The following is a 16,562-nucleotide window of genomic DNA, read 5'->3' as shown; positions in this document are numbered from 1 at the left end:
TACAATATTATCTTTTGTACACAGCTATAAAGCTAAATTTCAAATGGAGGAACATCTACTCAGGAGATGTTCTCATCTCCACTCTCCTGATAATACTTCATACCAATTCCTCTTAAACACAAGTAGATTTTGAATTAAGAGCCACCTTCTTTCACCACATCCCTAAAACCTCACTACCAGTAAGAACGAAGAACTGTAAAATTATGAGCTATCAAAGAAGTTAAATTCGCTTATACACTTCTGCATTGGAAAGTCTTTTTTTTCTTCCATTAAGACCCAATGCTAATGATGAATTCACTTCAGCACCTGGTCATTGCTCAATTTTCTTCAATCTCAAATACTTGTATTTACAATGAATTAATGACATGCTACTTTTACACTTGTATTTTTAGCCGAAAATACAGAAGAACTATAAACCTGGGTAAACCAGCTATTACAAGTACAGAAGTGTACCTAAACAAAGACACAAATCCTCAAGACTCCAAAACTTCAGTAAAATTGCATTTTAGCACTCAGTATGAGGCTGTGAAAGAGGGTCACAGATTCTAGGTACCGTGGAGATAAACAAGAAGCAACCTTTAAAAGCAACATGAGAATGCAATCTGATGGTGTCAGAATATGACCATTGGCTCCAGGAGTTTTAAAAGTGTCTAAGGACAACAAAAAGATAGAGCAGAGAAAATATTTAATACCACAGCACACAGGTGACTGGGGTTTCATCGGCAGTTTCCTCTTCAGCACAGCAGGAAGATGAGATTATGTTTACTGCACACTAAGGACTACAATACTCACAAAACCTACCATCTACACTTAAAGAAAAAAATATTTATGAGAACTTCTAATTACTGTAGTATTACCTAAAACTGGAATAATTTATTACAAAGAATAAGCCAAGATTATTCTTATAGATTAACAAATCCTTTTAAGCTAGACAGCCCTTGTTTTTCTAGGTTTATTCCAACCTCTGCTCATCTCAGACTACATGTCCTAGTTATCTCTTCAGTCTGAATGAATGAAAAATACGTGTGTATGACTTTTTAACACAATTCCTAAAAAAGTCAAAGGACCAGTAAGAAAGCAAAACACTCTCTGATTAACTGAAAGACTGCTGATAGCTGTTGATAGCATCATCATCTCAATTCATAGTTTTCATACATTCGAATTTGCCAAGTGCACATTTAAAAGACACTTTCTAGAATGAGGGGCTGGTCCCTTTCAGTGGAGAAGAAGTGATCTCTGTGTAGCTGGCTACACTTCTACAATGCAGGCTGCCACGACTGCAGCTGACACAAATGCAATCATTGTCATAGCAAAGTCTTATCTGTCAGCCCTTTAAAAGGAAGAAAAGAAAAAACCCAAAAGACCTCTTTTACCATGTTTGCATTGGGAAAAACCCACACCAATTTTCCTTCTAAATTTGACTGGGTAAGAAGCATTCGAGATGGTGAAAAGAAAAAAGCACAGTGACAATAATAATTGCTTTAAAAACAAAATAGTCACAGTTCTCAAAGGAATTTAACCTATCAAAAGCAACAAACTTGCACCTATTCTGCCTGAAAATTAACAGGCCAGTTGTTACCAACCATCACGCAGGTGAGGTTACTGCAAACAAACCCCCCATGAGCAGACAGGCAAGCATTCTTGCAGGCTTTTTTTTTCCCCTTACCAATCCCCACAATTTAAACTGTTTCATTCCACCCAAAACCTGGGCTAGCTCGTCAGACTTGTCATTTGCTGCGTATTTCTCACTTTCTCATACGAACATTTAATTCCCCTAACCTGAACAAAGTCAGTCGTGAAAGAAGTGAGATGGAGTAACTACGCTTCATGTAAGAGTGGTCTCTGCACATTGTTCTTTTTCACTGCTGCCTTTATACTGCCAGAACTGATGTAAGAAGTCCATCTGACTTATCACAGAAGCACAAGTGAGGCCCTGAAAAAGGTTCTCTTTAACAGGGAGCTTTTACATTCTACTTCAAAGGTTTTTTACAAAAATTCCTTATCATCAGTACACTGAAATCACAGCTAAAATAAAAGGATGACATTGAACACACTAGCTGGACTTTACACTAGAAAAAAAAAGTTTTATCTGTGCATACATTAAGGTAGAAAAAGGTCTGTTGAATAAAGACTAAGATCAAAGCAGAACCCCTCCAGAAACAGGTAGTGGTGTAAAACTGTTAAAAACCAGGGATTTACAAACCTTTCTATGGGGCATACAACCAGTCTTCTCTGTCAAGTCCCAAGCTAGAACTCCAGGCAGCAGCAACAGGTCTCTTCTTGCTCAGCAGCAGGCTATAAGCAACTACTGCCTACATCTCAAATGACTACGGTCTATCACTAAGTGCATTACTTTGTCTATAGTGGAAAGGATTAAAAAGGAGTCCTGTGATTTTTTCTGATAAGGCTGCAAATGCTACTTAAATACGTGCATTAAATATTGAGTAGCTACAGAAGGTTTCCAGTGTTCATACAAAGGCAGGTTAAGGCTCAAAATGTTCCTCTCTCTTGCTGTTCTGAAACTGATCTCACTCCTGTTTGCTTCATGAGATCCTGAGTTACAGAGCTGCTGAATGCAGGCCAAAGAGTTTTCTTTGACATTACAGTAGCAAGGAAAAGTGCAAAGTCCTCCATGAAATCTCTTCGCAAAGATGTATAATGCTTGGCATGACCAAGTCTCATGATACTAACCTAAATATAGGCAAGGTCATTGTATGATGCTCCTTATTTTCCTATCAGAATGCCAGATATCCACCACTCTCCAAAAATACAGATTACAGGACATATTAAGAACAACTCCCTGAGATTTCACCTGAGCATGATGCAAATGATATGGAACAAGGGGCAGAGATTGTACTGGGTTTGGCTGGGACAGAGTTAATTTTATTCATAGCAGCCCCTATGGTGCTGTGTTTTACACTGGTGACCAAAACAGTGTTGATAACATAGCAGTGTCCTAGCTATTGCTGAAGAGTACTTACACAGCATCAAGATCTCTGCTACCCCAGCGAGGGGGTGCACAAAAGGTTGGGAGAGGACACAGCTGGGACAGCTGACCTGAAATACCAAAGAGATTCCATACGATATAATGTCATGCTCAGCAATAAAACTGGGGGGCAGGTTTTTTCCAAAGTATTTGTTGCTTGCAGACTGGCTGGGCATCAGTCTGCTGGTGGTGATTTTGCATCACTTGATTTTTGTTTGGTTGGTTTTTCTTTCACTTATTAAACTGTCTTTATCTCAACCCCCAAGTTTGTGGTTTGTTTCCCCTCCCCCTGCCTTGCTTTTGCTCTTCTGATCCTCTCCCCCATGCCACTGGGGGAGAGTGCGCGAAAGACTGCGTGGGGGCTTACCTGCCAGCAGGGGACAACCTCCCACACCATCTCAAACACATTCATTCTGATATAACTCAAACAGTGACGTAGCTTCCAAAATATACATGATAGATATAACTTTTTGCACAGTATCAAAGTGAATGCTGCCAAATCCTAAGTAAGCACAATATATTTTCACCGAGTTATTTCTGATTAGAATAAACAGGAGTCATCTTTCTAAAAACCAAGTACTGGTGTTAGCTGAAGGCAAAATTCACTGAATTCACTGGGCAGAACACTCCCAGTGTTGGAGAAAAATCCTGACAGTATTTTTTTACGTGAGGCAAACTGAGGATGTGTATACCATGAGCTTGTTTCTATGGAGAAACTATCACAAAAGAAGGAGAAGTATGAAGTTGAAACAGCATCTGTTTCTCTCTGCAGAACATTCACATGTGGAACCAGTGGGTGCCTTTAGTTTAGTTCAAGCCAGTTTCAAATTCAGAGCGCACAGGTTCACACAGGGAGTATGCTACTGTCATTTGATGCAACTTCCCCATGTCTCTTTTCAGTGGAAACTTATTAGCATCATTTTTTTCCTATCCATTAAATCCTGGAAATAGGTTACCAGAATTCTGAAATAACCCATGTTTAATTTTGTTCAAATCCTACCAAAAATAACTCAGAAAATAAACAGCCAAGCTCTGAGCATTAATATTTATATTCCCCTCAGAAATATAGACACTTCATTCTACCAAGGGATGACAGTACCTCTTTTACAAGGAAGAGAGTCTAGTACAGGCTTAAGTGAAGTGCACGTTTCTGTTTGTCAGGATAGATAATATCCAAGTAACATAATAAGGCTGACTCACAGAGGGCAGGACACTGCTTCACAACGTGAGACTTGGCAAGCAGGGAGGAAGGAAACCAAGGAAGAATGCCTCAAACATCATTATTTTCTAACCTCCAAATAATCAAGCTACTTCACCAAACTTATGCCACTACTTGCCAGGATCCAAACGCAGAAAGATTCACCTCAACTCAAGTACGTTCAGGAACTTCTCTGAAAATCCATCGCCTTCCAAAATTACTGAGCACAGTAGACAATGAGCACAAAGTACATTGCCAGCTCTCAAGATCTAGGATCCTTGTGCTATTGTACCTTCCTGACATCAAAACTGATAGCACAAACTAGTATTTGACCTGTACACATTCTCAATTCTATTATCTTTAGCAGCGTATTAACTAAACAAAAGAATCCCCTCAAGATATTCATAATTAGATTTTGTCTCCTGAAATCCAGTTCTGCCTTTCACTATATTTAATAACTATATTTATTAACTTTTTTCACTTCAGTGAAAAGGGGAGGGAAGGCAGGGGGGTGGGGGGAGAGTGTTAGAATACCATGCTCAGGACGTGCTGGAAGAAGAGTGCTTGAAATAGCAAAATCAAGTAACTTTGGAGCTGGCTGTACCATGTTCCCTGGTGTACCAAGAAACATTACAATTAAACTGAACTAATTAGATTTTTTTAATCAGTTAGAAAGGTAACATATTCTGTTCAAAATGAGAGACAAGAGACTCCCCTGGACCTCATAACATTAAAACAAGTTCCTATCCTATCAGTTAAGCCTTCCAGAGAAGTCATATCTATACAAAATGCAGTGACTATCTATCAAGCATGATGCATCTAGTCCACAATACTCCCTGAACCACTACTTGTGAAACTCCTCTCTCAAAGGCAACCTCTACATATAGTTATGGAACAGTATTTTAAAATGTGAATAGACCATGCCTATTTAGATTTCTATATGAAAAGAGACACAATTACCCATCCATCTTAAATCAAGATTTCTACCGGGGGGGGTGGGGGGTGGGGGGGAGGTGTTTAAAAATTAGTTTTTTTTAAAAAGTTGAACTAGCAGAACATCAACTCCCCAGTTAAAAAGTAGTAATTCTGCTCCCCTGCATCCAATTCATCCAATTCTTTCTCTTCCAGGAAAGCAACATTCTATGAATTTTCATGCCTATTAATTTGCAACCATAAATAGTAAATCAAGAATCCTATTTAATAATAAAGGGAGAAAGCTCTGCTTTGTAAGGAACTTTCCACTGCACAGCAAGCTTATCTGACAGCGGAAAACGTTTTGGCCTGCAAAAGCCATAGGCCCTGTATCTTGTCATATCAATATCTAGTTCCTATCCCTCCTGTCCAAAGGGCAAAACTCAGAATGTGCACAGGGGAAAGAGCTCTGCTGAGGTTTACAGCCCATTTCATTTCTGATAAGACACAGATTCCCTAATTAAGCAACCCAAATAAAAACAGTCTCAGAAATGCTTACAATATAGACTTCATGTTTCTTATGTAAATGGTACTGAAAGAATGGTTATACAGAGACTGATGGATGACTAGCATAGGCGTCACAATGGTTATTTAAAGCTGTAAGTATAAATGCTATTATTGCTGATGGAGAATAGGAAACATTGTGCTTCATGAATGCTTTGCACATGTCCCTACAGTATCTGATGCCTTTTTCCCCAACAGACATTCTAAACTGTAAAAGAAGCACTTTAATCTAGACCATGCATTTTACACAGACCGAGAATTAGAGAATTCATAATTTGTAAGTTTACCATCACGTTTCCCAAATCAAAAGAATTCTAAATATTCATTTTACAACTCTTTCTGGAATCTGCTTCAATTTGAAAGACTTCCGAGTTGCACGAAGACAAGACACAAGATCCTGCAACCGGAAGTTTTCAGAACTTTATACCTGCACTTCTTCATTACAAGAGAGGCTTGTTTCTTCCACCCACCTCCCGTGAACCGTGTTTCCTCTTTTAGCTTCAGTTCTGAAATAGTATCAACAATATTTTGGTCTAAGTCTGAGGTTTAAGAGGCAATCTATATGTAAAGACCTACACATAGCACAGCTGTTAGTTTTTTTGATGTTGGGAGCGATCTTTTGTCCCTATAAGTATAAGCCACATATGTTGTGTCTGCCAATTTCAGAGTTGCCAGTGAGAAGAAAAACAAGAACAAGAAAGTTCAGATAGTCTTCGCTGGTAGTTGATCAGCTGTTGGCCACCAACTAAAACCTTTTCTTCCACATGATTCATCCTGAACACAACCTCCTGCTCTATCAGAAATGCAGGAACTTTTCAACAGTTTCATAGGGCTCTACATTTCACTTCCACCATATTTCTTAACAGAGAATATGAGATTTTTTTCTGAAGACTAGCTGCAATCAATGCCCAAGAGTAAACTATTCAGTCAGACTTGTACAGGGTAAGTTGAAAACAGTAATAACAGAGTTGACTTACAAGTAGAGTTAAGTTTGAAAAGAAAAGAACCTGGAAAAGACCATATCAAAATTTTTTCCTCCTGCTTCATACAGAATGCAGTAATTATTTTTATCTTGCTCAAAAGCTGATCTGAATCCAGAACCACTTCCTGACAGGAAACAAACCAACCAACCAACCAAATCACATTAACTGTAGTTTACACAGAGATAAAAATGCCTTTCTACATGGCTCCTTAAATTAAGAGCACTCTGAATTAGAAATTAAGATCTATTCTACCTAAACTAACATCCCCACATTTACAATTTCTAAGTTTCTCTCCTCAGCTTCTGCCAGTGCACATCAACATTGCTCAACTTCAATAATGAAACTCAACTAGTCATTTCATTTCCTAATTCTCCTACATTTGCACAACATAATACAGAGACAACTAACTGAATACATTTTAACATAAGAGACTTCTTTTCCTCTTGCCTTTGTCAAAACCCATCTCCACTCCAAACCATATAGGTTTGAGCCAAACACAAGAGCCACCTGGCACTGTTCTTTAAAACCTGCACTTTTAAAGAGAGCAAATTCTCCTCAAATGAAGTATGAGTAAGAAGAGGAATTTAAAGGAACATTTAAGATGCAAGGAACACCAGTAAAAACAGTTTTGAAATGCATCTGAGCTCCACTCCCTGCACCAACATATTTACTAGTAACTACACATCTGCAAAAATGAATTCACCTGCAACTTCCAGAATTAAAGCAGATGCTAATTCTTAAATTAAGGTTTTGATTTTTAGTAGGCATAATAGAAAGGAAATAGCAAAGCCACATTTCATTCTCTGAGCATTGTTAAAAATTGTAATGATCTGCTGACTTGTGAAAAAAATTCCCCTTGGAAAAATCCCCAAGGGCTTCTTCCCAAGCACCACATTGAGAGCAGATGGCCAGCATCAAGTCTGCAATTACCAGTCTGGCCTGGCAGTCCCACCGATCACAATGATACTCTTTTCTTTTTGTGGATGCAGGGAGGGGGCAGCTTGAGATACACAGACAAGTAGGTATAGTAGGCAACAGCCCCTTCCACTAAAAACATACGTATACATTCAATTTCCAAACCTGTCATATGCTCCTTCTATTAACTTTCATTTTACATTTAGGTTTCCCTCCTTTTTTCTTCAACATTTTCTTTTCTGCTACTGAAAAGTTTTTCAAACGAGGTGGCAGGAAATCGATAACATTGAGGATACGGTAGAACCGGCCCTTGTCAAGCATTGCCAGAGGCACAAACTTCATGAACTATCTGTCGTTGCATTTTCTCCCTCTGTATTTTACTTTAGAAACCCCAAAAGCCGCTTGTAACAATGCTCTATTAGAAGTATGCAAATGGACATAGTTAACCGGTAACAAATGCCTATCAAACTTGTGACTGTAGGAGTGTGCCATCCCCCGCCCCAGACTGTTCTCCTCTTCAGCCAGCAGGACGTCTGATGAGGAGGTGCTGTTTCATTTCCTCTCCTTCCTCCCACCCCTCAAATGGGGAAGCCCTCCAAGTGGGGGGAAGGGGAGAGCATGTTTTTAATTCAAATGCTGCATCTTAAAATACTATTGTGCAACACTTGGGTGAGTCTGATTGTAAATCTATATATATACACACACACACTATCAGAGAGCTTTATTCCCCCTACATCTCTTAAAAAAAAATTTTTTTAAAAGGCAATAAGGCTTCTGCATAAATAACCATTTACTATTTCAGTTTTACACCCAAGAATTTGAGTATTTGACTAAAATCTTTATTTTGCCAAAGCCTATAAAGGTTTAGAAATGAAAGTAAGCAGAAAGCAAGCCATGAGGACTCTCCTAGGGAGTTCCTTTCCAACTGACAGATGCAACAGGAACAGGGTGGAAAGGATTTCCTCATGTGCAAAGAGGCCTGACAGACTTAACTCTGAGGCATTTGGACCTCTCCTCAGGAATGCTCAGCCCCCTATAGAGACTTCTGTCCCTTACATTGATTCAGCATTCCTCACTTCATTTCTACTAATTCTTCCTGTTCTTCCTCATTTCAGCTACCCTTTGAAAAATTTACCAAGCATAGAAAGGCACTGGAGAAAAGTATATCACAGTCCTGCTGTCATTACCTTAGTCTTGAAAAAATCTTACTGGGAAATAAGGAAGAAGAAAACCTCAAGCCTTATTACTGCCTAGTCTCCCTCTCATTCAGGCATAATTCCAGTGACACATTCCATAGGGAGAGTGCCAACGTTATGGAGATGTTGCTACCTTAGAGGCTGAACCCTTCACTGATAAGGTCAACTTTGAGTAATTGTGATTTAATCCAAACTAAGTTTTAACAACCTTTAGATACTGTTGATTTTCCTTAAAGATCTTTGACTATGTGTCAAATGCCACACAATAAAATGTAAACATATTTCCCACCAGAAGAAAGAAGTGAGAAGACAACATGCCCCAGTTTCCTCCCAGCCCCGATGAGTAAGCTTTCTTTGCTGACACACACAATAAATACCAGAAAGCATTGTCCTTTCATCAACTCCCTCAAAAGTTTTTCTGCTTTTACCACTTGTTTATCAAGTGCTGTAGTACGGGATATTAATTCTCTGTGTAAATCTGGCACTCCTTGTAACTGCAATTATCAAAAGATCTAACACAAGTACCGGCTTTGTGGCAGAGATGCAAGTTAATGCACACAACTCATGCAGAAGTAAATTAATTAAACCTCACCAAAACAATTACTTGGTCCAGCCAGGAAAACAAAGAACTGCATGCGCTCAACAGCTTTGGAAAAGTACCGTTCTTCTGGGAAACATGCCTTTAAAACATTTTGGATCGTTTCTCTCTCAGAAACATCCAAAACTTAACAGTGTCAACTCACCTTCCACACTATCAGAACAGGAGGTACCAATCCCAGTGTCCCCGCTGTCGGAAGCTATACTGTGTCTTCTGACAGGATTGCTTTGACTGCTTGATGAAATGGTTGTGGACTGCCACAGGGATTCAGTACCAGGTAACCATCCCACTGAGGAATAATCTGAGCCTATAAAGAAGGAAGCCAGAAGTCTGTCATTACAGATACAGTACAGAAGGCAACAACAAAATACTGGTCAAGATGAAAACTGAATCCCATGTTTCATAGTTCAGGTTTGAGCCAGACTCTGTGACAGTTTTGGTTGGTTTTTTTTTTTTTTTTTTTTTTTTTTTAATTAAAATCCTTTTTCTAGGTGAAAGCGTCCAAAAAAAAAAAAAGTAAATAGATTTTTACTACTTAAAAACATAATCCTTAAACTGTTCTTGCACTAACTTTAACAAGATTTTTATCATACGATTCCTATGCTAAAATTGATTCTCAACTCATAGCAGAATTTTGCATTGCAAGTGTTTAACTACAATCAGAGAGATGAATGGATTTTAGGACAGAAACCAGAGATTTGGCCAGTGAAATACAGCCATTTCCAACTGTGCATAAACCACATGACCTAGGTGATAAAATAAAGCCAGCAATGAAATCATTAACACTGATATCTAAAGTAATTAGTTATGTTTCACTGTTATCAGTAGTTTTCAGTTATCAAAAGACAGACTACCAGCTCAAGCAAGCACATAGTAGCTGCACACAAGCTGTCTTTGAGAAACATCCATCCATCTAGTGGTTTGTTTCATTTTGGTTATTTTATTTTTTTATTTCAATAATTGTTAAAACGTTAAATTTTAAAGCACAATTCAGAGCAGCAAATAGTTCCTCCATTCAAGGAATTTTTTAGAATGTGTGGCCTACTTTATTGTCAGTCTCAAGGGAAAATACACCACAGAGGACCATCACAATTTCCAATAGCCAATATCTAAATCTGAGCATTGTTTGTAAGCAGAATACTGATAATCATGTTCACACTCCAAACCAGCAGAGCCACACAGAGAACCTTGGAAAAAGGCACAGCCTGCTCTTGATTTTATATATAATCATATACATACACCCCCTCTAACAGTCAGCTTTGCATAACACTTTCAGCAGGAAATGACTCATGAAGTATCAGTTCACATACAATGTCCCTTATGCTACATGTGGTTATTTTTAGTTTATTTAAACGTTTTCAGCAGTGTCCATCCAAAGTCCTAACAGCAATTTGCCTCTGCAATGACATCTGCAGATCATTGGTATTTCCAGCTGTACTTATTTCCCAGTAAATTAAGAAGTTTAGAAAAGGATGTAAAAATGAATACACATGTATATGTGTGTATATATATATTCCCCCCCCCCATATATATGAATACATACATACATACTCCCCATATAGCAGCCAGATCACTAGACCTGCTAGCCAGAGTGATAACAGCTGCTTGCCAAGCCACTTGTAAATTGAGGAATACAATACATGCTTCCTTACTGTATGCACTACTTAACTGTAACATGACATCTACAACAGTCTATTTTCTGTAAGTAGGTTCTTGGAGGTCTTAGATATGCCTGTCCATCTCATTTGTCTCAACTTTGTTCTCCTTTGAGGTTACTGGCCCTGCTTCCCTTTAACACATCTTCATATCTCTTCTCACAGACTTCAGAATCACTCTGTTCTCCCTCCCTCCCCTTCATTCTACTTTAGCCATACCTTGTGCAATGTATCTCCTTCTCTTCCTTAAACTTTTTGCTTTTCCTCCCCAAAAGTCTCTTAACTCTTAATTATTCCACTGAGTAGCTTTCAAGTTCAAGGATGAGGCAGTGGAACAGAAGACCAGAGGAGCCAGACGTGAACACGACTGCTCGTGGCTCACCCACAGCTCACCAGTCACACCCCGTAAGGAGGTCCCAGCCAAGATCCTAAGTGAATACCACTCCAGGTGTCGTTCTTCATATCATCCTCTCTGTGTCATCATCCAACGTACTGAAATGTGATAGTTTTGCATACAGCTAGTAGGAAACTGGGACGCTTCTTCCTCTCCTACCACCCAGCACATTTTTCACTAAACACTCTGGCTGCTTTGGGAACAATATTTTTTCCGTCCCTCCCTCTAAATAGGTCTATTTTCCACAAGAGTTCCACTTCATACTTCTCAAGCTGCATCTAGCTATTCCAGCAAGAGTAAAGTCGACTTATGGGAGCCCAAGCTAATTAAGTCAGAGACAGTTCTGATTCAGGAGACATTTAAAATACATTTAGAGAAGAGAAATCTAGTTTCATTTACCCTTTATTATGTTGTTCCCCACAATACAACTCTTTGGTGACATTTCAGCTTTTACAGCATTGAACAAGTGTTAAAAGAAATGCAGCAGATAATGCCACCACTACTGCACATTAAATCAACACAGCATTAAGCATCAAACTCTGTAGATCTCTTGGTTAGACAAATGTTCAGTATGTGAACCTGTAACTCACAGAAGGGAGAGCTACTTTTCACTTTGGTGGAACTTTGAGGAATAAAAGCTAAAAATACCACAAAACGATAGAGTAACTTCGATAGGAAAGGACGTTAGGAGGTCATCTACTCTAACCCCCAGCTCGAAGAAGGGCTAATTAGATCAGACTGCTCAGGGCCCCCTCCAGCTGAGTCTCAAACACCTCCAGGGACACAGATTCCACAACCTCACCGGGCAGCCCATTCCAGCATTTAACCACCCTCCGTGCAAACAAGATTCTCCTAACATCTCATCAGAGTCTCATGTTCCAAACATGTTGTTGCAATATATCCCAAAAGATGCAACAATACAATGCAACTAGACTTGACAAAACGGGTTAACATACTAGAGGGGGCACACAGTCATCCCCATCAGGATCTCTATAGGTACTGGGAGTTGAGGAAATAAAAAGCATCACAAAACACCCTACTATAATCTATTCTCAATTTTACACCTAGATGCACACAGCTTGGAGACACACCAAGCCCCAAGAACGATGCTGAAGCCCAGGTCCAGGAGGACTTGCTGGCACAACACAGAATTAATGCAACACTTTCTGGAGCACCTTCGCATCCAGAGGCAGTTCAGCATTTCTAAGTTAACTCATGAAGCCCGATTCTTGAGCTGGTAGGCCTGAAGAGGTAAGTGCTGGTACACATCCATAGCTACACACAGATCAGCATGAGGCCAGCAAGAGTTTATTAGCTTTGGCTGAGCACGGGCCTGCCAGATCCCATCTGGCTCTCCAAGAAAATACTGAAGTCTCTCTGCATGGTGGTCTGGGCTCCAGAAGGGTCTCTTCGCTCAGGCGCTGCCTCTCACTACCCCTCGCAAGGCACCGCTGGTTGTGAGAGCAGGAGTGCGCCCACAGTGCCGTCACTAGGATCACACCTTTCCCTTACGGCCAGCCTGTACACAGAGGCATGGACGGGGGGTGGGACGGGGTGGAGCGGTCTCATTTTCTCACTCACTGGGCTTCTGCTGCTCAGGAGCAGCCTCTGCATTTAAAAGGGGTATGTCCCATGAAAGACAATTGTTTTAGAGTTTGAATAGGTAAACAATATGTGCTTTTTAACCTATTCTAGACATGCCAACAGAACATGGTTGCACATGACCACTTCAAGAAATGCTTTCTCTTTGCCTCCTGCAGAAGCCCTGATGTTAAACGTGCTGCATTTTTTTTAAAAAGATAGCTAATGACATATTCCAGGAGTCTACACTTTTTAGTGTTTCATGGCGCATCCGCATCATTGTTTTACCTTGCTGACCTAATGGTGATTCTACACAATAGAAGGCCATTATGAAAATAAACTGTTTACCCAAAAAAGAGCCTTTCAAAGCTAATTGAACCCACTCCCATAAGTGGCCAAATAAAAGCAACAAGATAGTAGAAACAGACTGAATAAGTAAGTCTCAACAGTAAGTCACCGGTACCCAATTCAAAGTGCCAGAAAGCAGACCCCCCTCCCCGTCCCTGAGGGAAGGTAATTACGCAAGTTGCAATAAGGAAACATAACCCATAAAATAAGCCCTTATAGACCTCATTAGTCCAAGTCATTATTTAAAAATTCATTTATTAGTTTCATTATTTGAAACTGACCTTCCGAGTCAAGTCCTGAAGAATCACCAATAGCTATGCACCCTGTTCTATGCTCCCCATCACCTTTTCAACAGCTCTCTGTAAATACATGATCTTTCATGCAGCTAACAGTCTCACTAAAAGAACCAAGCGTAAGAGGGGGAGAAGATACACAGGAGCCCCCACACTGCTCAGCTAGCACACCTGCTTTACCCTGCTGCTCTACTCTCAAACCTGCCAATCAACAGCTAGTGTCCATCTGCCCAAAATACAGAGTGGGGCAAGAAAAGCAAGCCAAAATTTCTAACAGATATTTGTGCTGCTAAATTGTGTATTGCCATCTGACTACGATCGTTCCTTACTGGGTCAGGAAAATCTACCTTTCGTAGGACTTAACAGAAAAGAAAGAAAAGTAGCATCATCCTACCTGGCTGTAATTTCCAATGACAAACACGACAAATAAAATCCACCCAAGATCCCAAACAAATCTCAGAAGGAGCCTTGTTTATACAAATGGTTGACTGCATCCTTGAATTTGGCCAGTTAAATATATCAACACAGCGCTGTGTTTCCAGCCTAGGCATTTAACACAGATCAGCTAACAACTAAGTATATAAAGTGCAGGAAGTAGATTATTTATTAAAAGAGAACAGTTGTTGAAATTTCACTCCACAAAAACATGTATCTTTTTCTGTATATTACAGAATGCTGTCAGCTACTGCTGGCAGGAAGGCACCTAGTTAATTCTGGATCATTACTACTCCTAATTTCAGTGGCATGCACAGATCCCACATGATCTACATATACAAAATAATAACACCACCATGTTTATATTTCATTCCTAAAATACCTCTAACGTGCTTGAATGTAAAAAGTATTATTTTAAGTGACAGCTATGATACTGTTATTTTAGCTAGACGCTGAATGGAAAGCAACAGCAAAAGACTTAACTGGGTTTCACAGCAGATACATCCTAACTTAAGCATACTGATTTTTCTATTCCGCACCATGACTTTGACATAGATTGCGACCAGAAGTGAATCATCCGTGACAGCCAGTATAAACTTATACAGCCAAAGGATTCTGAAGAGGACATCTCACTACATTACTATCAAAACTGACAACTATGCAAAGCTCATTCTAGTCATCATGGATGTGATCAGGCTATACAGTAATATTTCACACCACGATGGCACTGAAGCCTGCCTAATGCTCTTTCAAGGAAAGACAGTCAGCATTTCAGCCCAAACACACCGCCAAAGTTATTCGGTTCACCCTCACCATCAACAACTTTACCCAAAACCCTACTAATTACGCTAGAAGATAATACGATAGTATTTTGAAAGAAGTCAACTCACCTTCAACCCCGTTCCCCCATGCCTACTCATGCAGTCTCCTGACGTTGCTGAACTTATCCCAGACGCAACTTCTCCGCCCCCTCCCCATTCTCAACAAATCCTTCAAGGTTTCACAGCCTCTCTTTTGCAGTCTCTCCCTGTCCCACAGGGCTAAGTAACCACACATCTCTTCAAAAGGAAAAGTCTACAAACCAACTCACAAATGGTCTCTCAGTGAACCGTCTGCTGTATTGTAGGAATAAACTTACTTCAGCTGGCAAACATTTATGTTTACTCATTATAGCTGCAAGATCATTACTGCTGAAAGATTAAAGAAAACCTCACTTTGGTGCATGTTTCGTGCACAACAATTCTTTGCCAATAAATATTCTGTTTTTTTCAACTGCTGGAAAGACGACACAAATAGTGAGAAAAGGAAATGGAGGCAGGGGAGCTTGAAATGCAAAAAAACCCTTCCAAAAAGTAGACACAAGAGCAGATGTCATACTTTAACATATTTATGTAGTTTTTTTTTTTTAAAAAAAGCTCACAGTCAGCTGATAGAATGGTGCAACAGCAGCCTCCTTCAATCGAAGGTGAAGCAAAAGATAAGCCAGATTCATTCAATCTGATATCCTCACACAATAAAAAGAACCAGGTATGTAAGTGCTCCCTGCAGATACAGGCAAAAAGAAAAAACTTCTATGGACAAATTAATACTCTCAAAAATAATGTTAAAAAACTGGCATCCCAACCCTGACACCTAGACAAATATTTGTTAGGTGCACTTCCTCTCTATGATCCTTCTGCAAAACAAATCGCAACTTTTCTTAATACAAATGTCCAATACAAGGTCCACGTCTACAATGTCCTGCTCATCTCGGAAGAGAAGAGGTTGCAGTGCTAAGTGAGGGTTTCTAATGCTTTCAGGGAAGATGGCCAGTGACAGTTTCAGGACCGTTTCCACAAACACTCTGGAGGTGGTGGAAGCTCACAGTTCTACCAGCTGGCCATGAACTGAGGTACCACAAAGTCCTAGTCCCTCTTCTCACATGAATGCAGCTGAGAGTAGGCAGATGACACAGCTTAATCTAAGTGCAAAAAGGAGCAGGGCAAAGTGGGATGAAATGACAGCCTTTACTACTGAATCTTTACATTTCAGTTTCTCAAAAGCACTTTACAATGTCAGATAGCTAAAGTATGATTCATGCTGCAGACTCATATCCTTTATTAGTGCGCTTTCTTGACAGAGCCTGCAAGCTATTTAACTAAGTTCTCCTATTTTTTCAGTTGGAAACTGATTAGAGCAATCCTAAGTATGAAGAAAGATTAAAATGTACAGATATAGAGGGAAGCAAGGAAAGAAAAACAGGAATGCAAGAATTTAAGCAGAAGAATATTTAGAGACCTTTTTTACCGGCATTTTTACTTCTACAGCCTGATAACACACGGCTGGGCATACAAAGGCCCGTTCCTGTACTCTGTACTATTCATGTGCAAAAGAATTCACTTACTAGAGAGAGACAAAAACATCATAAAACAGTAGAGGAGAAAAACCAATGTAGAAGAGAAAAACCCAAAGAAGAAAATCCTCAAACATATGCCTGATTGGCAGTATCAATTAGAAGAACCTGA

The 16,562-nt window shown here is 39.7% G+C and overlaps 1 protein-coding gene across 2 annotated transcripts in view; it reads right to left on the bottom strand.

The window, feature by feature from the left end:
- The window catches only part of CEP85L (centrosomal protein 85L), a 126,598-nt gene that overhangs the window by 99,729 nt on the left and 10,307 nt on the right, over window positions 1–16,562 (bottom strand). For both annotated transcript variants that reach the window (XM_082306958.1, XM_082306959.1), the window contains exon 2: window positions 9,498–9,659. In XM_082306958.1, coding sequence (XP_082163084.1) covers window positions 9,498–9,659 — 162 coding nt within the window. The remainder of the gene's footprint in view (window positions 1–9,497; window positions 9,660–16,562) is intronic.

The sequence above is a fragment of the Platalea leucorodia genome, assembly GCF_965183815.1.
Source record: "Platalea leucorodia genome assembly, chromosome: 3".
In the NCBI taxonomy this organism is placed as follows: domain Eukaryota; kingdom Metazoa; phylum Chordata; class Aves; order Pelecaniformes; family Threskiornithidae; genus Platalea; species Platalea leucorodia.
This window is presented reverse-complemented; position numbering and strand designations above follow the sequence as displayed.